At 43.7% G+C, this 26,141-nt stretch overlaps 2 protein-coding genes and 1 long non-coding RNA gene across 3 annotated transcripts in view; 1 reads left to right on the top strand and 2 right to left on the bottom strand.

Moving 5' to 3' along the window:
* On the bottom strand, positions 1-5,477 carry nceh1a (neutral cholesterol ester hydrolase 1a). Its single transcript, XM_034110802.2, has 5 exons — positions 5,275-5,477; positions 1,900-2,155; positions 1,469-1,538; positions 1,131-1,302; positions 1-683 (listed from the first exon to the last, which is right to left on the bottom strand). The coding sequence occupies exons 1-5, from the start codon at positions 5,413-5,415 to the stop codon at positions 63-65; spliced, it is 1,260 nt and encodes a 419-aa protein (XP_033966693.2). The 5' UTR covers positions 5,416-5,477; the 3' UTR covers positions 1-62.
* A 4,671-nt stretch (positions 5,478-10,148) lies between these two features.
* LOC139436055 (uncharacterized) lies at positions 10,149-10,913 on the bottom strand. The gene is made up of 2 exons (XR_011645263.1): positions 10,822-10,913; positions 10,149-10,704 (listed from the first exon to the last, which is right to left on the bottom strand). It is a non-coding gene; the product is annotated as an uncharacterized lncRNA (long non-coding RNA).
* Positions 10,914-16,928: 6,015 nt separating this feature from the next.
* Positions 16,929-26,141, top strand: part of ppp2r3a (protein phosphatase 2, regulatory subunit B'', alpha) — a 76,089-nt gene continuing 66,876 nt past the window's right edge. The window contains 1 exon segment of the mRNA XM_034111202.2: positions 16,929-17,140. The gene's annotated coding sequence lies outside the window, so the exon portion shown is untranslated.

Consider the following 26,141-nt stretch of genomic DNA (forward strand, 5'->3'; position numbering starts at 1 on the left):
TCTCTCTCTCTCTCTCTCTCTCTCTCTCTCTCTCTCTCTCTCTCTCTCTCTCTCTCTCTCTCTTACAAGTTCTTCTGCAGCCAGTCGAGGTAACCTCTGACCGCTCTCTTCCCTACTTCAAACTCCATCGGCCAGGTAACAAAGCTGAAACACCCGTGGAAGCCGTCCAAGTAGTGGTCGACGGTTACCGTGACACCCGAGTCCTGTAAGCGCCGTGCGTACATCAAACCGTCATCCCTCAACACGTCATGCTCGCATGTCAGGATGTACGCTCGGGGGCTTTTACCCAGAACCTCGGGTCCTGCTAACAGAGGGGAGGCCCTCACATCCAGGAGCCCCGGCACCTCCCTCGCCCCCCCCTGGGAACCTTTCTCCACGATCACAGGCTTGTAGTTCTTCTTGTGTTTCGGGGACAGAAGGACGGTCCAGTCTACGCGCGCCCGCAGCTCTGGGGTGATGTTTGAGTGCTGTAAGGAGCTGTGGTTGTTCACCAGCAGCTGGGGCAGCAGGGAGAGGTCGGCACCGAAGTACTGCAGCCAGAAGCGGACCATGATGGGCCGGTAGAGGATGGGAATGTGTTGGTTCTGCAGGTAGGAGGGCGTGTTGAAGTCCAGAGCCTGGAGCACGGGGTAGATCAACGCCTGGACGCTGAATTTCACACTCATAGTGTCATCTGTGGAAATCTGGGAAAATGCAAGAAACATAAGGCCTCAATCTCTCAATACTGACAGAACGTTAACTAAGTTACTTTACTCAGTCCTAGTTAATGGTTTTAAAACTAAAAACACATGATATGCTTACATAGGATGCAGTACTGAAGTACCCAGTATTTTAAAAAGAAACTAAAATTGGCTTCGAAGTGACAAACTACAACATCAGAATGCAATAAAAACAGGATAAAATAATGTATTGTGAAAAGTGCTGTTTTGCCTTTTGAGTACTTTTACCTTTGATATTTCAAGTCAATTTAGCGGATAACCCTTTTACTTTTACTTCAGAAACTTTTTGTATTTAGAAATGTACCTGTCATGGAGAATCTAAGTATTTCTACTTTTCATGAAGTAAAGGATCTGAGGACTTCCTCCACCTCTGCATGTTACACACATTTCCACAGGAGATCTGGCCCGTACCTCCTGAGCGACCGCAGCAGCCAGGTTTCCTCCGGCACTGTCCCCGGACACAGCGATACGCTCCGGGTCGATGGCATACCTGGCCCGAACCTCTGCAGACAGGAAGTGTTTGGCCGCAGCGAGGCAGTCTAGATACGGCACCGGGAAGTTCACCTCTGGATACAGACGATACCTACACAGACAGACATGGTTGCATAGAAGACTTTAGAGAACATGATTCTATGGACTCTTTCTGTAGTTATGGGGTTGTCATCATTTCTACAGTGTGAGTTAACATAACAAGTGTGTTTCTTTCTCTATGAGCAGAAACAAATTGTGGATTAGTGTTGCACACTTACTCAACAGAGACCACAACGGTGTTCAGCTCGTCCGACAACATCCGGTTGATCACATCATACGACCCCTTCTCTGAGGATGTGATAGACAGATGGGGAAAGGAACAAAAAAAAAAAAATCATTGCTGAAATATGCATTTTTAAAAAAAAGATTTACAGCAAGGCACAAAGTCAAAAGTTAATACACGGACTCATTTTGTGAAATGTAGACATCTAGAAATGTCGCTCAAGGCAGAACATTTGACATAAAACAAGTCAAGTCTTGATATTGCATTTATAACCTCTTTAGAACACAACAAGCTAACAAAACGCCTTTTGCCAACTTTAAACAGAGATAACAGAATAAACCATCACCACCATTTGTAGATCCGAAACATCGAACATTTCAATTCCCTCTATTTGCCCTGAAAGGCGAGAGGAATGTCCAAACTCACTGGTAGTGCCGAGGGCCCAGCCTCCTCCGTGGATAAACATCAGCCCTCTCCTCAGATGACCCTCCCCTCCAGCCGGGGGCTCGTACACACGGACAGGGACGCCGGCGAAAGTGATGTCGCAGACTTTGACCCCCGGCATGACCCCTCCTTCGGACTGAGAGCTGCACAGCCCCTGCATAATGTCGTCAAAACCTTCTGTCGACTGCCTGAGGGACTGGATGTAATGATCAAAGCCTAGCCACGCTTTCAATGAGGCCTGAGGAACGAGAAGACATTTAAAGAGGACATGTTATGATAATGTTCAGGTATCAGATTTGTATTTTTCTCATACTGCCTGAGCTGCAGCACTTTTCTTGACCCTCTGTGGGAAACCAGAGCCCATCTCTAATTCAACCGCTTAGAGATGTCCCGCCCCTTAGCCTATCACGTACAAATGTTAGAGCTCTAACCAATAGAGAACCGCAGTGACGCGTCCTAAAACCCGGGAGTAAGTTAGCATTTTTACCACTTCCGGTTCCTTCGACAAAAAGCAACGGGATTTCTCCGTAGGGTTTTGGAAAATAGCTGGAAATCAGGTCTGTGGTTGAAACACATTGAAGAGACGGATCACGTTTTGTTCTACGACATTAAATCCATCAGCAGTGGCCCCACTGGTGGTTTTTGAAGAGTTTACGTGTCTGAAAAACGATGGTTGTTAAGAAGTGGCTGAATCGGACTACGGAAGTTGTCGAGGCCGTTTTACGTCATTACACCGAACACGTAAACACTCCCGCTAAGTTTGTTTTTCCCCGTGTTCTGCTTGAAAGCAAGTCCCTGCCTCCTGCAAACTGTTCAAACAAATGCTTCAACTTGTACCATTTTTAATCTGTGTGTTTGAATATGGATCTTAAGTCGGCGTGACGTTGAAGCAGCGAACATGCTGTAATTCCTTTATAGCATAACGTTAGCATTTTGCTCCTGGCGACTAGATTTATGATTAGAAAATGATAAAAGTAGGAAAGACATGTGGACGTTATCCGGCTGAACAAAACGTGATCCGTCTCTTAAATGTGTTTCAACCACACACCTGATTTCCAGCTATTTTCCTATGGAGAAATTGCGTTGGTGTTTGAGGAAGGAACCGGAAGGAGTTTACATCCGGGTTTTAGGACGCGTCACTGCGGTTCTCTATCGGAGTGCTAGTGTAACATAGTGATGTCGTTATGTTACGGTAACAAAGCACTCCAATCACTGCGTTTCAGGCAGGGGGGAAGCGTGTGGGAGAGAAACTCCCTCTGGAGAGAACTTTTGGATTTCAGCCTTTACAGACCATTTACATCAGGGGTATCAAACTCAAGGCCCGGGGGCCAAATCCGGCCCACGACTTCATTTCATGTGGCCCCACAAGAGCTCTGAAAGAATATACTACGTTTATTATACAGTTACATGACGATTTACAGAAGCACGTTGCCCATAAACTACATGTCCCACAATGCATCTCATTTTGTGACATTCACACGGAAGATACTTGCAATTATTGGCCCCAGTGCCATACGGAGAGAATTCTATCATACGGCTCTGATTGGCCCTAGACTTCTGCTTTCAGACGTAGTTAATAATGAAGTTATTACCCTATCCGTTGATAATCCAATGCAGAGGCAATAATGTAATATAATACATTATATATGTATTTTTATATAGTCTTAAAGTCACAACCGGCCCTTTGAGTGCAACCATAATGCTGATGTGGCCCGTGATGAAATTGAGTTTGACACCCCTGATTTACATGAATCTATATAACCCACAACAGGAAAGGGAAAATGCCCAAAAGCACAATAAGGTGTATACAAGCAAAGAGTGAAAAAGGAAAATTGGGGAAAGATCAGATGTGTTCCTCTCTTGGCATGGACTTGAGAAATAGCTGTCTCCCCTAGTCACCTCCCTCCTCCTGCACTCTGGGTTACTGATGTGTCTCAGTGCGCCTGCCCTCCTCCCCACATCAGACTGTCTCAATGATCAGGTTCAACTCAGGCCAGCAGACACAGCTGTTTGACACATAGGGGGCTCGCAGCCACACTGAGACATGTTGCCTTAGGAGATATTTGTTGTTGGATGTCCAGCCTCTGACCCTGTACCCTGCCCCGATCTGTTCCTGGCCTTGATCTCTATCTGCTTGCCTGTAAGCTTATGAATCCTCGCTTCCTGAATAAATCACTGAACTGTTTGGATTTTCTGCATTTGGGCACTTTTTCTTCTGCATCCACAGCTGTTTCCATTTTGATTTTCTTTTTAAAATGTTCATCGTAAAAGCAGCAATGCTAGTTCAATGCTGTAACGGTGGAGTACTCGATACGTGCCTTATTTAGATGTATTTTAGTAAAGCTTGTTTCGGAGCAAAGGCCTTCATTGCAATTGCCATCCGCCTTTAATAAAACGGAACAAAAGCACTATACACACCGTGCTCCACAGTATTTCATTGAATGTTTTAATACTTTGTTAATGCTCTGTTTTAGGGTTCGTTTTAAGGTTTATTGAATTGTTTTGTTTGCATATGTGTCTTGGTGTGGCTGCAATTTTAAATCTAGTGGACAATGAGGTATGATATTATCAAAAACACCTTCCCTCTAGTTTTTAAAACTCCCAATAATAGTTGTTAATGTTATATAACAAGACATTATATCACAATGGTCAGTATACCGTGGAGCTAAACGGGCCCTATAAGTAGAACATTAAGCTCCCTCTACCACTTTGGCTACTGTGTCAAATGTAGAACAAAGGTGAGGCGAAGAGCATGTTGTAACCAGGACAAACTCTGATGGCTGCTTTGCGACCATAGACTGTATATATAAAGTTTGCGACACATCAACAGTGTGGAAACAGCTTAATTAACTGTTTGTTCTGAAAAACCTCTTTCACAAGGTTTGTGCTTTTTCTCCCTGCTATTACTAATAACTGATTTAAGCATGACACGACAAAGAGAAGCACTGTAAACTACCCGTAACTTAAATCCATAACAGAGCATAATGCTGGGGTGTTTTAGGGAAATGTACTCAGTGTGTATCAATACATGAAGGTTACAGGTCATGACATCTACACTGAAAATACACTGCTTAACTAAAAACAAATTGTAAGACATATGCGATAATAACTCAACTGATCTAAAGGCAGTCATTGCAGGGTTAATATTATGCAACACATGGCATAGTGGGTAGGATCAAACTCCGAGTGTGCACACAGACTAAAGTGTTAGGTTGTAACGTGCAGAACAAGCAATACAGATTTTTTTATATCGGGAAAACTATTGTGTGCAGATAAGATCATAATCATAGCTGAACATGCATTACAGCACATGTAGCGCAATGCATTCCCAATACAACACCATCTCCCATCTCTCACCAGGTGCATCGTTGTTCGGAAACCAACATCCAGCATCATCAGCCTCCAGGGCTCCTGGATGGTTTCAGGCAGCGGGATGTACACATAGTAAGCGAGGGCCACCGTCAGGGACAGAGAGACAACAGCTGGCAGCAGCCTCATGGTGTGTGTGTGTTTCACTGCACGACAACCTGCCTCCAGACATGGCACTAGAAATAACTGTGTGGGACCTTTAAGAAAAAATACTTCCGGATAAAATCCTTCAAAATAAAACCTTTATTGACACCCGTTTGTCGTTTAGTCTGAACTAAGCCGATCAATTAATTAATGGATTAATTGCTATGTGATTGGTCATTGGGCTTTAATCGATGCAGGTTTGATCTTTTTATAGCAATATTTCGCCATAAATAAAGCTCTATGGTAGATATTTTTTATTTGAATAGCCCCATGGTATATGAAATAGATATAGTTTAATTTTCCCTTTTTATAATGAAATTAACTTACATTTTATAGTAAGTATAGCCGATACCACCAGCAAATATCAGCCTATAGATAGTTTTGTTTCTTCGAGATGTTTCGCTAATTAGCTCCAACAAGCCGTGTAGGACAGAGAGTGAATACACATACTATACAGAGATGCTGTTTGAGAAACCAATGGGATTTTGCAACATTGAACAATTTAAAACTATTCTAGTAGACCTCAACAATGGAATGATGATCAGTAGTAATGGCCATGTCATGGGACCTTTAAATCCAGCTGTAGTTTGGTAACAAGTTGTATTACATGTATGTGGCCACAGAGAGGCACAGGAGAGCTGCAAAGGGGACTCCATAGCTCCATACAAACACGGGACACGGTACATACAGTAGCCCACATCTTGGTTTGTCCATCAGTTTTACCCTACATTGCAAGGGGACAATGTTATCTCTGAAACAAGTAGTTGGCTAGAAAACGGCTTTAATCATTGAGAAACATTACTTGAATGCAGATCTAATCCAATTGTGTTGCTGTATTTTTTTCTATTTGAAAGAAAGACAATTATCCCTGAAAAGATACACATTTATCTTACATTTATCTCACATATACGATTAAACCAAGTGTCTGCTCCCACTCAAGCTTGTTGTATATCTTCCAGAAAGAGAGCAGTCTGTTGTTTGAAAGTGCAGCAAAGACTGGTCAATGCATGCCCTGTATATCAGGTAGAGTCAGTAGTGCACTCTTTTATGTGCACAAATCAATACTGGAGCGAAGTCTGTGGACAGAGAAAAGAGATCAGACTCAGCGTGATTGTTCAAAGGCTATTGATTCTTACACCTCCAGTTTTTCTGTCTGATCAAAGGTTTTTCGTTTGGGTTTTTGGTGTGGTTGTAACAGCCACGATTTAGCCTAATATCTTAGATTTGTTGGGGGGTTAATTTTTGCTGTCTGACAGAGTGCAAAGAGAATCGGGGAAAGATGAGTTCAGAGAGAGACAGGGTTTCATCAGCAAAGGTCCCCGCCGGCCAAAATCAAATCAAGGTCGTTGCAATTAAACACCATGCATCTCAGACCAACGGTCAAAGAGTGTCACTGTCTCACTCTCCCTCGGTCTCTTCCCACGGTTTGATTTTCAAATGAACACTGGCCGTGGTGGCGAAGTCGATAGGGACTTGGCTTGGCAACTGGAAGGTCACCAGTTCAAGTCCCGGCAAGACCAAGTGCTACCGAGGTGTCCCTGAGCAAGGCACCGTTCCCCACACTGCTCCCCGGGCGCCGTTCAAAATGGCAGCCCACTGCTCCTAACACTAGGATGGGCGAAATGCAGAGAAACAATTTCCCCACGGGGATTAATAAAAGTCCATTTTATGTGGGAATATGTAAACATCAGAGCTGACGAGGATCTGACCCCTGCACTGGACTGGTTTTCCAAAACACAGCAGCTGGACCACCAGACCATGTCAGATTAGCTCGTCTGAAGAGCTGTGGGTGGTTCTCAGGGAAAGACTGTGGAAGGTCAGATTACTTTAGAAACATGTAACCACCAAAGCTTGTAATATTATAATTCATGAATTGAGTAGATTTTAAATGCAAGAGTTCAGATGTTTGACCCAATTCTCTAGATGGATTTCAAGACCTACCTGTCCTTTCAAAATAAGGCTAGCTTCTTATGACTATACAGACAATAGAATGGTGTCTATCTTCTTATCTTACTCTTGGCATAACATAAATATTGTAAAGGATTTAATGAATGCTATATGCTATTTTAGGTAAGCACACAGTATCGGTATAACCTGTTATAGAGAGAAGGAGAAATGGATGTTTTTATGTGTTCCCCTTTACTGCAATCTAAACAGCCAATACACTTAAATCAGACCACAGCTGGAGTTCCTCATGAGTTACTCGAAACTACTTTGAGGACATGTTGAAATCCTACGTCCAGCTGGGTGTCGGTGTTTCACACTTAAAAGATCACTTTTAGTCCGACACGAATGCTTTCCAGAAAGCTGTATGAATGAGGGCGTCAGCAGAAAGCTTAAATTGTAAACGTTAATGTGATATGTGTGTGTGTGTGTGTGTGTGTGTGTGTGTGTGTGTGTGGGGGGGGTTAAGAGTGTGCATGAAACTTCCCTCTTCCTGCCACCCCCCCCTTCCCCCTGTGTGCTGGCGTCTCCCTGCAGTCTGTGGTATGGAGGGCAGAGCGAGGGCCTCTCTTGTGTCGCCGACTGGAATTACACTTATGGTCATTTAACATGACTTAACGCATGAAGATCAATGGAGGTTTTCCATTTCAGGCAGTCCTGTCTCGTTGTTCTGCTGCTTTCTTGACACCGCCTCTACATGTGTTATAGCGTGTACCGGCAGTGTCCGTGGCAAACTCCCCCCACTAATGTCTTAATAATGTCTGTACGGTAAAAGATTGACTCATAAAACAGGAACTTGAAATAGCTGCTCTGCATCTGGTATTCTAATTTTCTTGCGGAGATGTGAAGCAACAACAAGTCGAAATGAGAGAATGCAAGCTAGGCATTTATTTGTCACAATTTTTGACACAAGCACTGTTAAGTCGATTAACTTCAACAACAAGACGTCTTTGTCTTCACTCGTTTTTAATCTTTAAGATCTGTTTCAGCAGCGACCAAAACACATTTGCCCAGTTTCGTTGACATTATCTGGATCGCGTGTATGCAATAGCAGGAATGTTCTCGCTGCACGTGAGAGGGAGAGACCATACAACTGGGATGCTGACGGGGTCTAGACGACTGCAGAGGGATGAGTTCACGTCAGGACATTTGTCAGCCTCAGACCCATGAGGTAGAGCTCTACTTCAAGTCCTTCCTGTCTTCTTCGTGGCAAACGTTTAAACAGAGCACAGGTCCCTGAAGGACAAGTGTAAATAATTTCAAAATAATAGCTCAATTACCAGCCAAACATTGTCAAACTGTCTTGTCTGTCTGGGACATTTATAACGATGACATTATCAATGTTATACGTAACACCTGATTTGTCTACTCTAGGACAAGTCAAAAAGGCCTGTTTGGAGTTTCATTGAGAAGACAATCCCCTCACAACAGGAACCCTTTCATGAGTAGGTGACTGTGGGTGTTCACCTCAAAATGGCAACTTGAAGGGTTTTCCACAGCCACTGGTCTTTGTAACGGAGGAAGCTACCAGCCACCTCTCCTGCTGACAGGAAGTGAGTCTTTGTTCTAAATATGGAGGCCGAAGTTCGGTGGATTTCCTTTTCTTTCTTCTCTCTTTTGAAGCATCACTGATACAGATTGACAAGATTAATAATTATCTACATCCGAACACATTTTGGCTGTGGCTCAGTGGGTAGAGTGCTGGACTTCGAATCAGGGGGTAGCAAGTTCGAGTCCCACTGCAGTCAGCATGTCGTTGTGTCGATGGGCGAGACACTTCACCCCAAATGGCTCCTGTGGGGATTGTCCACAGTACTGAATGTATGTAAGTCGCTTTGGATAAGTGACATGTATGTAATGTAATGTTCAAACCAGAGATGTGGGCAGTGATTCAAAGCCAGGATCTTTATCTTTGAAATAATGTTGTCTATGTTGCCATCGTGAAAGCTTTAGAGGAGCGGCATTGCTGCTTACCTTTTATAAAAAAGAACGAGAACCTGAACCAGTGATGGAAAGTTTGTGTTGTACATTCCCTGATATACTGTACCTAATCTGAATTTTGAAGTATTTCGCCATGTGCTCAGAATTTCACATTTATTCAAAGATATGTCACAGGAGATTATTGTAGGTGTATTGTCTTCCATATTGTCAGACATTAACCTTCGTGACTCTGGAGGACTTCTACTTGTTATTGAGTCTTTTAACACTCTTGTATTGTTGCACAGTGTGGCATCTGAGTGGTATAGAAAGCACCCTTTCTTTGGCGCGCACACACACACACACACACACACACACACACACACACACACACACACACACACACACCGTGACAATCATGTATTGTGGTATTCAGGAATGTCGTGGACAGCAGGCCAGTTGGTGAGCTTCATCTGCAACACGGACTATTTCTGAAACGACAAACCTCTGTAGTCGGTGTGAAGTTCAAGTGCTTATTGGTTGCATGCTATTGGCTCTGCTGCTGCTTTACCATCTGCACATTGTCAGCAATAGCATCATGCTGCTAATCGGTTTCAGAATGGCATGAATAGATTGCTGACATTATCTTCTTTTGTCTGACGGCTCATAATCATCATGTTTAAACACCTCGTGCTTGGCTATTAACACGTTAGTAATGAGAGTCTACTCTGCTATGTCTTCTCTGTCTCGTAGTACAAACTCTAAGCAGCTAACCGCAGGTTGGAGAGACTTTCCGAATCTCATTTATTGTATTGAACGCCCACACAAAATAGCCAAAAGCAAAGAAAGGCTCTGACTAACAGTTTCTTCGGGATTTAATTCAAGTCTTTGCATCACCGTAAATGAGAGGAGGAGACAGTGAAACTGAAATGATCTGGTCTCTGCCTGTCCGAGAGACAATCATTCATTCAGTTGTCGAGGTTGGAAACGATTTCACCTGCTCTTCATCACCGGTTTCACAATTTCTCTCCCCATTTTATTTCCAAACCTTTCCACCACCAACTCCAGCTCATATCTAGCTTCTGTCAGACTCATGCTTTCCATTGAGAATGTTCCGGGGGGGGGGGGTTGGCACTTTAGAAGACTGATGGTGTCGCTCCGTTCAGTGAAGCCAACAACACTTCAGTTTCCTCAGTCTCTGCATCCCACAGTCTGGAAAAAGCATCAGGCTGGCAGCCGGCCTTGGCAGGGAGCGAGAGGTCAAAGGTGAAGTGTCAAACAAGGCCTGATGTGGACAGCCACATGCCTCAGCCCTGACCTTTAACCCCGCAGTGCACGATGACAGTGCTTCAGTGTTCTGCCGCGGAGATCTGCAGCGCTCGCGCACCCCCACAAACAACTGCACCACGACGACTATAAAAAGCGGCAAATAAACCACATTAAACACGATCCAGCAGGGCTCCGACGGCTGCACAGATCTAACAGAGCAGCCATGACTAAACATGCATTCATAAAAACTCGCACACTCACATGACCTTCCTCTTCCGCTCATGGCATACTCGGCCGACGCCCGTCCCACTCCCAGGAGCCTCGCTCCGGTCCAAATAGGATCCTGATGTGCTATTAACCCACTCTCCCACCCCCTCCCCGCGTTCCCTTCAGCCAGAACCGAGGCTGTTAAACGCGGTTTCGCACTCCGCCCCTCGCCTCAGCTGCTGCCCCGCAACGATGACAAGAGGCAGCTGTTATGGCGGTGAGAGGGTGTGATTGATGCAGTAGGCAGCAACCAGAGCAGATACACAGATACACGGGCAGATACTCGCACACATGGCTGGGGGTGACTTTCAGAATGTACACTACACATATGCAAGTGATTGCCAGTTTATCAGCACTTGAATCTGTGGTTGTTGGATTGCTTTGAGCGCCCTTGTAGTTTGAGTGCCTCCTACGGGTTGGGGTGAGAGCATTTGGACAGGAGCTGCAGCGGAGATGTTGAGAAGCAGCTGAAGAGTCTGGCGGCAGCTTGAAGACCGGAAGATAGCCTCTTGGTCCGGAGATGGCGGCCAGTTTAGACAGCTGGTTTCATGTAACACTAATAAAAACTCTTCTCCTTTCACTGACATTTCCCCGTGGAGAGAGAACCCAGCTCACAGGGTGCTCGAGCTGATAATGAACACACACACATCCGAGGCGAGAAGGCTCACCTTGTGAAAATGCACGGGCAGTCGAGGGTTTTATTAACTGTGGCTTCATAATAAGCTCGCCTCTGTCTGCCAGATGCAGCCCGGACAGATAGACTGTGTTGTATATGTGTGAAAGTGTGAGTGACCTCTTTGTCCTTGGCTCTATACGACGCTGTGTTTCTGGCATCTGTTGCTTTCAGCAGAAGCTTAGATGTAGGTGCAAGCTCTCATGTACAGCATATACGTGTGTGTGTGTTGGTGTGAGAGGTGTTGAGTGCAGACGCCCTGTTCCATTTTGTCAGGATGTGTCAGCACCATCATCGCCTTTCTTTTTACCCCTCCAGCCCTCTGTCCTCCACCTCTATCTTCAGCTCTCACCAGGATGGCTTGGTCTTTTTTTAAATTTAGACGAGGTGTCTTTTTCTGAAATAAAGCTCATACTCTGTGTCACGTGACAGGCAGGCTGTACTGGTGTGGTTTTCCTTCCCTCCTGTGTTTCTCTCTTCTCCCTGTCTTCTGCACAGCTAATCAGCAGCTGATCGGTATCTGCCTGTGCACCTGAGTCTGATGGCTGATTGGATCCTCTCACCCTCAGCTGGCCTATCAGCAGCCAGGGCCGACCATAAAGGAGGCACCCAGGAAGTCTTCTCGATCCTGTTGCTGATTGAGGAGCCTGCAATTGACTGCCTTGTTTAGAAGCTCATTCTACTTTGTTCTAACCTTTGTTAATGTGTGTGTGTTGAGAGGTGGGGGAGTTAGGTAAGTGTGGGTACCCTGTACATTTCTCATCACGTAGGTAATGTTAAGACACACTAGGTTAGTGGATTATTGCCACCCCTGTATTCTGTTTTGTCCAGTTCTGAGTAGTTTAGTGAGTGAGGGTTTTTGTTTGAGTTTTGGTTTCAAAGGATAGATGTAGAGAGAGGCCTGGTTTTATGCTTGTTTCTGTTTGGCACAATCTCCTTTGACTCCTCCTCCTCCTCCCACGAAGAGTATTTCTGTTCAATTTATGTTCAGTTAGGGCTTAAGAAAGAAACCTTTTGTCAACCTTTACTCTGACTCCCTCGTAATTATTGGTTGTTGTGTGTTACTGTCTCCAGGTCACCAGACCTTAGTGGGGACGTATCACTCTGCTCACAAAGGGCTTGTTAACACAAATCTAGCCTTCAGCTGTGATTGGTTTCACAAAGTAGTGCTAGCAATTTATTTCTATTAAAACAACTGACTTAGATTTACATTTTATCTCCTAATGTTACAAAATGAGCTGGCTAAGCTGACTAAGCTACCATCACTTGCAAGTCTAACTTTTTAGCTGCCATTCTTAAGACTTCAGTTTGGTTTTGTCTGATCTAGTGAGGAAGTACGCTAAGTTATACGAAACTGTGGTGCTAACATCATCCGACGACATTGAACAGCAACATGTCTTTCAAGGAACAAACTATTTCTGTTACTCTGGATCAGTGGCGTAGCCACCATAGGGCCAGGGTGGGCCCAGGCCCACCACGTTTACTCATGGGCCCACCCTGAGAAAGCTTCGGTGTTATTTAAAAAAAAAAAAATTAATCTTTTTATTTTATTATTATTATTCTAAAAAAATGTATTCACCCATTGAGAATATCCAATAATTCAAAGTGAAATTCAAGTGAACAAATATCGAGTTTAATTAATGTTGTATGTGCTTTATCCTCTGAACAGAACTCATTTACGGTAACAACTGATTGTTGGTTCCGGCGCGCGCCATAATAACGTGAGAGAGGCAGAGAGCTGCCTGCAAAATAAATGATGGCCCAAAGTTCACTGATGAACTTTGGTTTTAAAAAAAAAGCCAGACTCCAAGAAGAGTTGCCCTCATCTAGCAGCGATCTATACGATCATTTTCTGATAACGATGAAATAGCCCCGCCTCCCTCTCCCCAAGTCTCCCTCTCCCCACCTCTCCTGCTGCTGGGCTGTCAGAATAAAAAAAATGTTAACGGAAACTCTGCCGCACGGTTCCCTCGTCCCTTGGAAGAGGCGGCGAGGTGGGTGTTTTTCATCTGCTGGTGGACAGTCCAGAGAGATATACACAGCGTTGGGTTGTAACGGAATACATGTAACGGCGTTACGTAATCAGAATACAAAAATGTATTCAGCTGGCGTTACATTTGAAAAACGAGTAATCTGATTACAGTTACTTTCGTAAACCTGAAGTGAATACATTTTGGAATACTTATTGGAATTATTGGTGGAAAAGTTTCCTCACAAAATGTAATATTCATTGCCGGCAGAACTGTGTGCACACTGCACAGCCCTGCAGCATGTCTGTGAGGCCCCGCCCCCGCACGCAGATGAGAGAGAGGGATCTCTTTTCAAATATATTGAAAGTTAGAAACGGAGATGGTTAGATAAAATGTGCAAGATAACGTTTATGTAGCATTTCTTTATTGTCGAAATGATGACATTTATAACGGGATAAAATCAAAGTGAATGGCCTGCTGCTGCTGAATGCATGGGGCAAGTGACTGGAAAAGGTTTTAAAAGTTATTACATCGTTTCAGATAATAAATAATAATGATAATTCATTCTATTTAGGGGCGCCTTTCAAAGCACCCAAGAACACCTCACAATTCATAACATATTCTTAGGAAAGGTTTTAAGACAGTACAAAGAATGCAGTCCGGGTGATGTTTTTTATGTGTGGTGCAGATGAGAGGGAGCGGTCCAGAATGACACCAAGATCTTGTGTTTGAGTTCTTGATAAGCCATTAAAACAGTAAAATACGTGTCTCCTGTTCCCCAAAACATAGCCATCTGTTATGGAAAAAGAAAGTATTCCAAAAGTATTCTGCCACCGGTGCCGGCGGGGATTGTTGTTAGCTTCTGATGCGCAGAAGAAAAATCTGGCCCACCCTATTTTTTACAGGCCCACCCTAAGGTACATTTCTGCCTACGCTACTGCTCTGGATTAACCACAGCCTTCACTGTCCAATATTCTAAAGAGTAACTTGAAAGTATTTCCAATGAACTGTCAGCGATGAGGTCTGAGGATCAGCGGGAGCCACCAGGACAAATATTTCTGGACAGTTATGTCACTTATCTTTTATTTTTAAGGTGACGTTCAATGCTCTGAGAAAAACAATATTAGTAATGGGGAAGAAACACAAACCAGAAAGATAGTGCATCTAAAAGCTGTGCAAAAAAATCCAATTCACTCTGAGAGATCTTACCGCGAGTAGTAAAGGAGAACTTGTGTGGGTTTTATGACTGATTTGGGGGAACTGAAGCTGTAATGTTTCGGTTTACAGCTGCTCTTCACTGTGTTCAATACATGTGGTAATGTATTTATGGGATTGTCAAACTAAATGAGATGCTGGGTCATATCGGATTCTGCGCTCTGCTGCCGTCAGGGACTTGTTATGTATCCTGGTTAAACATATCGGGAGCTTCTTGTTATCTCGCCCTCTTTCTGTAACTCCTGGACAGACTCCTCCACTAATTGGGTGTTAGTGTTTATTTTTAACTTGCGAACACGCACACACACACACACACGCGCGCGCATCCAAGAAGTATAACGACACACGCACAAACGGACCCTTCTTGTCATGTGATGTGGGCCTCGTGATAGTAATGTTGTTAGGAAACAGGATTTGGAGTGGGATCCTAGGTGTGTGAGTGTGTGGGAAGAGCTGGGGTGCTTTACATCAAATCCAGCGCACATCGTTCATCAGCAGGTCTCACTCATCAGGCATGGTAACTTCACACAACCAGCGATGCAACCACAACCCATACCCTCTTTTAGCTGCCCCCCCCCCCCCCCCCTTTTAGGTCATCCGTTAAAACTGTGGTTTAATGACCACGATCAAGCGGCGCCGGGGCTCTCATCCCCTCTCAAAACAATGATGGAAGACACGGGTCACGCATGTGTAATGGGATACATTTCCATCACGTTCTCTTAACAAAACATACAATAATAACAAGCCGACCTGCAGTATAGGCAGCGTTTCCCCCTTGAAGTCATTGCTGCTTATTGTATCCGTATTGAAGCTGCATGAGGATGTTCTGCCTGTGCTTTTACTCCACTGTCTCTGGTCTCCATAGAAACTCAAATTTTGAGCATAGAAATCTTGCACTTGCACCACATACATTGTGTTTAAACCTGCAGCCTGCACTGTGTTTACCTTTTAATAATGAATAATTCATTGATCATGAAAGGAAGCCCAAGGCAATACATATCACACAACCAGATCGATAATTTCATGCACCATTGAGGGCTAAGAAAACGCTCTATACAAAAAGCTACACTCAAGAGAGGCGCATAAATCAACATATGAAGTAGCCGTCTCCATTACATCCTAATATAATCCATAAAAGCTTCCTGAATCCAAAACGTACGGTATTAGTCAGATTACGAGTACTCTCCTTAATTTTTAGCTAAAACCAGACATATTTCGAAATCCTGCTCGGTCTCTTATGTCAGTTCTAGATTATATATAAAACATTTAAATATTTCCTCACCTTTTTGTATTTATATATGCAGGTGAAACTGAAGGAGAGATCATGTATCTGCCACAAAGCTGTACATTTGAGAAGTATGAAAAGAAGGAAAATATATTTCAAACATTACAGTATACAATTCAACTGCAGAGAATTATTCTACAACCACTTTAATAAGTTCATGTTATGTGTTATAGGCAAAAGCACCAACATTGACTTGTTCCACCATCTCAAATGTGAAGATATTCTCCCCTAAATGTGGGTTTTTGGACAGATTTGACCTTCTTTATGATAGCAAAGTTATACATTGATTGAAAAAGTCGTCATCTTATTGATCAATAATGAAAATAAAGTCAGTTGCAACTTTAATTTATAGCAATGCCATGTGACCTTGCTGTAAAATGGTTGCCCTTTGACATTGGCTAGCCATCAGAAAATTATAGTAAACATTTGTGCAAATAATACCATGTCAATCAGCCACTTGCTTTAACATTATATGCAACAATAATAGACTCTAGTTGGCTGCATATGCACTATTAGGGATTTGATTAGATTTATTTCGATTGTGTAAAAACAATAATACAAATTGATACAAAAATATTACTGATTGTAAATTATATATAGAAATCTTAATTACACATCCAAAAAGGGGTGGGAAGAAGTTTCACTTATGTAATCCCACCCCTTCTCCCCAAAACTAAATTATTAACATATATATATATATATTATTTTTCTTAAAGAAATACATACATTTGTTATTGAAAAACAAACAAAAACATAAAACAAGATAATAAACAAATACATAAAATAGGTAAATGGTAACCAAGGATACATGTATTTATCACCGAACCTCATGCTGAAGAAGAAATACTCCAGAAATGAGCTGAGAAGCTAACATCTCTCCCGCCTGTCACTCTCCCGGAGCCCCCGCCCCGCCTGCCTGCTAACGGGAACTCCCCCTAAGTTCCCCGGTTCTCCTCTCTCGGCTCATTCTCTCCATGAGCTGTCACACACACACATATTCCCACACACACTGAAGCATCGTTGCATGTTGGAGCAAACGAGTGAAGGCTACTCTCCGCTGCTCCCCGGTTACCGAAAAGCGGCGTTTTGGTTTTCGCAGTCTGCGGCGAGGCTCGTCGTGACAGAGTTTGGAGACGGCTGAAGGAGCAGTGAGGAGCGGGGGAGGAAAAGGTAAGAGATGGTGTCAAATCTGTGTTTTCTCCTCGCTCTGTTTGTTAACTTTACCGTGTGTGTGTGCGCGGTGTTCTCCGCCTGTATCGTCAGCTGCAGGTTTTTTAAACTAGGGCGTGTTTATTGGAGTGTTTCTGCAAGGGCGTGCGTGTGTCTGTGCGCATTGGAGAGGGGGATCCTCTTGTCGTGTCACAGGAAGTTTGGAGATTGGATCGGACCATTGGAGAGGGCAACCTGCTCACTGGCCAAACTAGCCAAAAACTCACGTGAGTGGAGGTTTAAAGAAAGCTGGTCTTGAAGTAAGCACAGGTAACTTGGTTTGTCAAGTTGAGTCAAGTGCCTGAATCCAGCCATGTGTTTGAATCTAATCCTAATCTAATCCTCTTTGAGGAGAGTATTTAAAGGTTATTGGTGTATTAGAAAACCAGGATCATAGTCATTTGACGTCACTGTACTGCTTAATGGAACAAAGCAAGTGTCTTTCTTGAGCACCTTTTGAAACAAAAGCAATTCATAGTTCTCCTGTTTACACAACACGAAGAAAAGCATTTAAAAACACAATACACTCAAACCTAGGTGTGGCTAGCCAACATACTGCCCGTGTGTGTATGGACTTCAACACGCCCATCATTTGTTTGTTTCTGTGTGTATGCGCATATTTATAAGTGTGTGTGCGTGCCAAGCTGGTGATATCCTGTCAGATCCTGCTAGGTGGGGGTCAGTCACAGGGTCTCCCCTCTGGAATTCTCCTAGAATAGATGCAACACACACACACACACACACACACACACACACACACACGCACACGCACACACATTGAGCACATCTTAAGTCAGCTTAATGTCCTTTCTTTAATGATATGTCTGCGTCGTTTGCAAGGGTGCTAAGCTCCAAGAATAGAAGGATGATGGCAACTGTGACAAAGTTAGACCGTGCTCTTAGTCACATGCAGTTGTTTAGTCATTGGATGCCAGTACCTTCCATGTGCATATGGGAATATTTGTAGTTCTTTTTATTTGTATTTGGTTTAGATAGCTCAATAGGTGTTGTTATTCAAACCTGGGACTTGACCGCTGATTGGTTATTCTTTTTCTACACCTACTACTACTGGACAGTGAAGAATAGCAGCAACGAGTCAGAGTATGGCACGTTAGGAGAGCAACAAGCCAGTGCTCTCTTCCCGGTGCTGTTCGGATGATGGATGCTTGTGTGTGTGTGTGTGTGTGTGTGTGTGTGTGAAAGAAGGAGAGAGAGGATCTTGGCTGCTGTAACCTGAGCTCGACTGGACACACTGACTCTTGAAAGGCCACAAAGACAGAACTGCATAAACTGTGGGGAATGTGGACGAGTGAGTGTGAGAGTTATAGGTCCAAAACATCCCACCAACACCTCCATTGACACCGTCATAGTGATACACCCAATCAATGACTTGGATCAATCTCTTCTGTCCCACTACCAATTATACAATTTAATTGCGAGGTAGGGCTTTATTCTACGATTCTTTCCATTATTGATGATCCTGTGGATGTTTTCTGAAGCACAGTTTCGTGATTCCTTTTTTGTGTTGGACTAAAATACTCATGTCAGGAAAAAGCAGCTATTTCTCCAAATGTGTGGCTGGAGTAAAGGATTGAGTTATTTCTACGAAGAAACACCCTTAAGTGATCAATCTACTCTGAACTGAATGAAAAAACACATGTCTTCCAATTAGGGCTGCTCAATTAATCGCAATTACGATGTTGGCTTGCAACGATTATGAAAACAACATCATCCAAATACATTTTTTAATTATTTTTTTTAAATTAAAAAATAATTTAAAAACCCTTTATTGGTTTTTCAGTTCGAATTATACTTAAAGTTCAGGGTAATCAACAGTTTTTTTTCAATAAATTGATGTTTTCAAAGTAAACTGATAATCGTTTTTAATAATCGTGATATCAATTATTGACCCAAATAATCGAGATTATGATTTGTGCCATAATCGAGCAGCCCTACTTCCAATGTAAATGGAATATGTCTTGGTATTGGACAGTGGATGAGATATAGTAAGACATTTGAACGTGTCCCTTTCTGCATTGTTTTGGATGTTTTCTAAACCTAAAAATGACCTGGCTAATAGACCAAATCAGGCAAACATCATTAAATGCACCCCTACATAATATTTGTCAGTGTCAATTTTTTTTTTTATATAGACTTTCCAATTAATCAATCATTAAAACAATTGAGGGATTCAATTATATATATATATATATATATAAAAAAAACATTAGTTGCAAGCCAAAAATGAACCTGTTTTGATTGTTTTCCACCTTATCCACCACCTTATTGTACTCATAAGCAGAGTGAGAACAGGGCATGTGGAAGTGTGATTGCATATGCATGAGAGAAACTAGAAGTGTGAAACATGATGTTCTCCTAGCTCAGGGCATCAACTCTCTGTGTAAACTTATCTCTACGGGGAAAATTAGTAAACTCACACTTACAGTTGGCATCCTCCGTCATCGTGATTTTTCTCATATAAGGATTTCATGACATTTCATTCAAAGATGTCTGCCGCCTCATCAATGTTGAAGGGGCCACTGACATCGATTGAATCAGTTTAAATGACTTAATAATAGCTTCAGCATTTCTCAGTGTTCTTCTTCTTCTCCCCTCTCCTCTTCTTTCCTCTACACATTGCGGAGGAGGTTTTCCTGGCGCTTTTACTTCCAGATAAGTTGACTGATAAGCAACTGTTGCCTTCCAGCTCGAATGGATGGTTTGTGGGCGGATTAGTGGGCGACAGAGTCTGTTTTGGAACTGCATTTATATGAGCCATGGTTTCTCGCTGTCCCTCACAGATGTGTCTTCTCACAGGTGATCGTTGTTCCCATGCTGTGTGTGTACAACTCTGTGTCTGTCTGTGTGTGTGTGTGTGTGTGTGTGTGTGTGTGTGCGCGCGCACGTGTGATATTAATCTGGGTTTCATCCATTTCTCACATAGGTGTAAAAGAACAGTAAGTGCCTGGCAGAGATTTCCCATTGGAACATATTGGGAATGTCCTGCTGTAATGGAGTAATAGCTGTGGTTGTGGGGTTTAGTGCAGACAGATGGAGGTGGGCTGAGTGGACTGAGTCACTAGACGTAGACTTACTACACCCTTTTTTATTCATGTTGTGGATCCGTCATGATTTGCCTAAAAGGAGCAAATTAGTAATGGCAACATTGCTCTATTTTTGGAGCAAATTAAACTGCAATTTAAAAGCTGTTTTTATGAGAAAACACAGCAGACATTTGATGGTTTCTCAAATGTGAGGCGTTTAACAATAAGGAGGTAGGGAATCTGTGAGTGCCGTACTTTCAATTATGCATGTAACACACAGTGCAGTATGTTGTCTCTGTTTTCACAAATGTAACTACCTCTGTTGCATTATGGGAAATTTGATCTAGTTTAAGAACTCATATTTGGTTCAGCTCTATTAATCGTTTTATTTACCTCGCTCTTGAGAAATGTTAGCATTAAGGTTACAGCAACATAACCTTCTCTTGTAGTAAGCAAAAAAAAAAAAACAGTTACATAAATTCAATAGATACAGATGTTATGAATCTGTGAGTGCAACACTAGCACAGACATGCAAGGTAACGTTCAATCGGAGAGCAGTGAATAAAAGAGTTGTATAATATCAAAAGAAAAGAAATGGAAGCTGTGTTTGAACTCAAATGGACAGACACACACCTCTTTGGTTGAGTCTGGACAACTCCCTCCATACTGTTTAACTCTGGCAGACAGCTTATGTGTGTGAATGAGTGTGTGTTTTACGTAAGGGGGGGTAATACAAAGAATAACAAAGAAAGATACACATGAAGAGAAGACAAATCCAGTCAAATACAACATTAAGTTTCATTTTTGGATTAGTTTCTTGTGTAATTATGAGTTACATAAGACCCTCACTGTTTGTGTGTGTCTGTCTTTCCGTCTGGGTGTGTGTGTGTGTTGTTTGGGTGTGGTGTGTCTATAATTAAGCCAGCATTCAACTGTGTACCAGGCTGCTATAGACCTTCTCACATGTATGCTTTCTAATTGATTCAGAGTGAGATTTATGAGGCACTCAGCACCCACATGTGTGTGCCTGTCCTTGGTTGTTCAGCGCACAAAAAAGCACACACACCGGCACGCACACACAGACACACACAAAAGCTCCGAGTTACTCATCACTGCAGCACAAGGCACTATTGTATTTAGCATGTTCATGGCACTTTTAGTGACAGTCATTCACATTTCCCAGCAGCATATGTGTGTGTGTGTGAGAGTGTGTGTGGGTGGTCGTCTCGTATTCCATGTAACACTGCCGGGTGCTAAAAATGAAGACGTGACAGGGAACGTGTGAGTGTGATAGTGAGAAGTGGGTGTGTGTGTGTTGGGAGGGAGAGGGAGCTGCGTCTTAATACGCTGAGGTCACACACTCTGCTTGGTTATCCTTTGCCATTAGTGTCAAAAGTGATTTTCTATCAGATTTGTTTTAGATAAACTGGTGGCCTTCATATTACAAATTCAAATGAGCAAATAGGGAAATGCATGAAAGGTAATACAGCATCAACGAAGGGAGGTTGGGAATTTGAAAGATAGAGGAGATACTTTAAAGTTACCCTACAAGCACCTGTTTTTACATGCTGTGGTTTGTGGCGAGCCATGAAAGTGGTGAAGGAAACGGGTTGAATTCGGTTGATGCATTATCAGTTATGGTGGTAGCCTAAAGCTGACTTGAAGTAGTTGTGGGTGATGTGGGAAGAACTGCTAAGGTTGAGTACCGTGTCAAGTTTAATTATGTGCATCTTATCAAGTGACTAAAACAACATCCAAAAGTCTACACATTGTTAAAGAGTAATTCTATTCTAACACCAAGTCTGAGTCTATCTGGCCATAGTTGTGACCGTTGTTTCAGTTCTGATAATATTGCAATCACAAAAGTCAATAGCCGCTTTCACACCAAGTACTTTGCCGCACTTATACCTCATTCACACCAACGCAACTCCGGTTCAAGCTCCGTGCTAGAGCTTTTCAGGTTCAGAACCGGTTCTTGGGTTTGGCTCCGGCTCTTTTCACACCGCCCAGAGTCCGACTGGTGCTGCGTCATTGCGTCATCGTTTGCGTCATGACGTAACCGTTTGCGTGCCTGCTTCATAAAGCCAAACCACGCTGAAACCCCTCACAGCTCACACCGACAACAACAACAATGGCCGATTGTGTTGAAGCGCTACTCGTTTTGGTTTTGCTCTGTCGAAACGAAATGGAAGAAATGGGACGACTTTACTACCAACTTTACAGTCGTTACATGCTACATTAAAAACTGCTTTACAATCGTAATCATCAACTTCAACGACGATTCCGATCCCCCCTGCCCCTGCCTTGAAGCGTGGCGTATGCAGTGCTTTTCCTCTAGCCGGACAATTTTTTTGGTGCTTGAAACGAACCGGATTCCGGAGCTAAGAGGCTGCTCCGCTGCGGTGTGAACAGGGAAACCCGGTGCTTTTCAAGCTCCAGCTCCGAACCGGCCCTGAAACACCGTTGGTGTGAATGAGGATTTGTGCCAGCACTTAGTACCCCCATGGAACTAAGTACAGATCACGGCGTATACTGCCACCCAAAGTCCTCGGCCGGAAGTCCCCGGAGTTGGGGACTGGCTTCAGTAGAAGCTGCTGGGACTCCCAGAAGCCTTCCGAGTAAATCGCCAGAACGCCAACACCTCCTCATCTCCACCGCTCCCATGTTTTTTTTTGTGTTTCCATAAATTATTCTCTCTCCGTTTGTGCGCGGGGCTAATGCTAATGATGCTAATGCCAGCCAATACAATGGCGGCTTCACAAAACTTTTCAGAGTTTTTCGGGGCGTGGTTTTCAATCCGCCCAGCCAATCAGAAATTGGTACTTTTTTCCCCCCAGGATAGTACCTCCTCTCTAGCAGGCACTGCAAAAAGGGGTAAAAGTTCTCGGAACTAAGTACTCTTTTTGGTGTGAACGCAAAATTCCAGGCACTAACGGAACTAAACGGGAAAAGTACGGGTAAAAGTATGAACGCGCCTATTACTGAAATCTGGGGACGCAAGTACGATGGGGCCAGAAACATGAGCGGCAATATGATGAGTTTTATCAAATCAAATTTAGTTTTAAAATCGGGTAAAAATCACCCCAGAAGAAGTAAAGGGAAGTTTAAACGGGAGATTCATGTATTTTTTCATCATTAAAAAGATAATTTCGGACTTCTGCTTCTAATTTGGGGAAATAAAGATTCAACGAGTCTCTGGTTCAGTTGAGATTTGAACAAATAAACCTTGAAAGGATTGGTAATGCCTTCCTGTCTGGAATTGAATCTTGTTAAAGTTGAGTGTCCTGTTAAGGGGCTGTTATGAGTTGTGTAAAATGTACTCGCCCACACAAGCAGACAAGCAGACAATGTTTCCTGATTAGCAATAACTGAACTTTATTTGGCAGTAAAACCGAAGTGAGCGCACCTTTTGTCGGCAGTAATCCGTCAAATTGTGTGCATGCTCACGAACAGTAGGTCAAAGTTGAACCGGGATGTTCTCGATGACAAGATGTAGATAATATGTAACTCATTACCTCAACACCTCTGAGATTTGTATCGGAGAGATACTCTGACGTGATTTACAGCAATACTCAAATATTGTTTAGTCCTATTGTGCATTAGCTTTTGATTATTTTACTTCCACAAAAAACTGCAACTGCTCACATGTCGGTTGCATGTTTGGGTTTAAAAGAAAGTGTGAGAATTGGAATCCAGTGCACAATGGGGTGATTCATACACGAGTGGGAGGTGGACTGTGCCCGATGGCCTCTTCAAACCACCTTTAACCAATGAGAGATGCATCATGGGAAACGGGAGGAAAGGGAGAATGAAAGGAGAAGGGCGACAGGGTGAAGATTAGCGAGACAGGGATGAGGAGCCGGACACTTTGATTCACAGATCTCCCATCATCCTCTGCTGCTCATTGACTGGCTCCATTGTGGCCGCGTTAGAGGCGTCCTGATTGGTTGGTTCTGAATGTCACCGCTTCTCGTCCGTGGACTCTGGAATTTGTTTGTGTGCGATGAGTTAATAGCTGTCCATTGAGTGGTTGATTGTGTTCTGTTGTCCACACTGGTTCTCTTTGTCCAGCCGCTACACACACATGTGAATCTGAACCAGGCATTCCTCCAGTGGCAGGACACTTGCCAAGAGAGAAAGAGAAGAAAAAGTACTAAGTAACTAACAGTACCATTCATAGTCATGGCAGTGCGGTTCCTCCTGGCCCTGGTTCGAGACATGAATGGGTCTGAGAGGCTAAAAATATTTTACGGCTGCTTTTTATGCTCCTTTTACCCCTCCTGGTTCTTTCATTACTCCTCTCCTCTGTTGTGTTCTCTCGCAGTGGAAGCAAAGGAAGCCTGTGCTGCGTTGGGATGCTTTTAATAGCGTTTCGTTTTTTATTGAGTCAGTCTGTGGTTGCAGTTCTTCGAGGTGTAAATTTGCGCCAGTAACCCCCTGGGTAAAAAAGCATGGTAAACAGGGAGGTTAGAAAGATAGCACGAAAAGCGGATCACACCGTGCAGGAAAGCTCATGACTAATCCAAACTTGTGACATCATGATAAGACGGTGCGAGCGCTTTTTCCCGCCGAGGCAGTGGGGCGTCCTGGCCTGCAACGTCCTGAGCTGTATACCAGACGTGCGGACTAAAGGCTAAGGGCTGCTTTTTATTGGTCAGTGTGGCTAGACCATGCGTCTCACTGCCTACCGCAAACCGAGAGGAAAGAGACGGAGAAATGGCGGTGGAGAGCAACGACTTGCAGCGAGGAGACATGAAGGTGAAGCGGCAGACGCAGAACTCACAGAGAGAGGGAAGTAGAAAGGCAGAGAAGTAGTGGGTAGATTATTTGATCCAACATTAGGAATTCGCTTCACCGCCGAAATACCTCCGGTGCAGCATGGGAAACAGGGGGGGGACTACTTTCAGGGCCCTGTTTGTTATGCCAGCCAGCATCTCGGGCAGATTGAAGGTTTCGCAGAGCGGTAAGTACATTAACATGTGAGATGGGAGGAGGAGGAGGAGGAGGAGGGGGGCCGGAGTTTCTCTCAATGGGGGGGTGAAATGACCCCATTGCAGCAGTGTGTGCCCTCTTGTTTCCCTCCCTCTCTCAGTTCAATCTAAACCCATTCAAGCGACTTTATTGGCAAGATAAGATATCGGTGACATTACCCAGGCTTAAGTGCCTCTCTGGTTGGACGAGCAGGAAGTACAGTAGGTTGGTGGTGAGAGAGGAATGACGGTCTTTATCTCGATCAGTAAACACAAGTCAAGGGAGTCCCTACAATGTGTATACTGTGTATTTAACTCGCCCACTCCCATGCACACACACTCGGAGGACACACAGTCGCTCACACAAAGACACGCACTTGTGTTTAAGGATACGAAGGCCTGCTCACAAAGTCAAGGTCGCACTCGCATGTAGGCACACACATGTATGGTTGGACACGGCGGCGGTGCGTGTGGTGGACTGTTGGCAGCCAGTATACGGTGCACTGGTCAGATCCCAGCACACAAGCTTCCCTCCTGCCTGCCAGTCTGACCACTAGTGTGTGTGTGTGTGTGTGTGTGTGTGGCCTAGCATTACTTTACTGGTGGGGACCTAAATCTGTTTACATAGTCACGTGTGTGGACTCGCCTCAAATTGGAGATCCCCATGGGGGGAATCGCGTGCGTGTGTGTGTGTGCGTGTGTGTGCGTGTGTGTGCTCTGTATTTTTCTCTCATGGCGGCACATTTGGAATTGTTGATATTTTACATGCCTTTCATGCTTGTGTTTGTTTGCATACGTTTGTGTTTGCAGCTCCTTCAAAGTAAAGCAATGCTTAATATTGAAATCCCAGAGCTGCTGCTGTGTAATGGCGCTGTGTCGAGCATACAGACAACACACAAGAGGTACAAATAGAGCAGAGCAGTGCAGTAGCTATTTTAATGGCTTCTT

This window comes from Pseudochaenichthys georgianus, chromosome 22 (genome assembly GCF_902827115.2).
Source record: "Pseudochaenichthys georgianus chromosome 22, fPseGeo1.2, whole genome shotgun sequence".
NCBI lineage: Eukaryota > Metazoa > Chordata > Actinopteri > Perciformes > Channichthyidae > Pseudochaenichthys > Pseudochaenichthys georgianus.

Excerpts from the sequence above, each read along its gene's own strand:
- nceh1a (XM_034110802.2), bottom strand. The coding sequence starts at position 5,415 with ATGAGGCTGCTGCCAGCTGTTGTCTCTCTGTCCCTGACGGTGGCCCTC. Across the intron at positions 2,156-5,274 it reads TCCGAACAACGATGCACCTG|GCCTCATTGAAAGCGTGGCT; the intron begins GTGAGAGATGGG and ends CTCGTTCCTCAG. Across the intron at positions 684-1,130 it reads CTGCTGCGGTCGCTCAGGAG|ATTTCCACAGATGACACTAT; the intron begins GTACGGGCCAGA and ends GCATTTTCCCAG.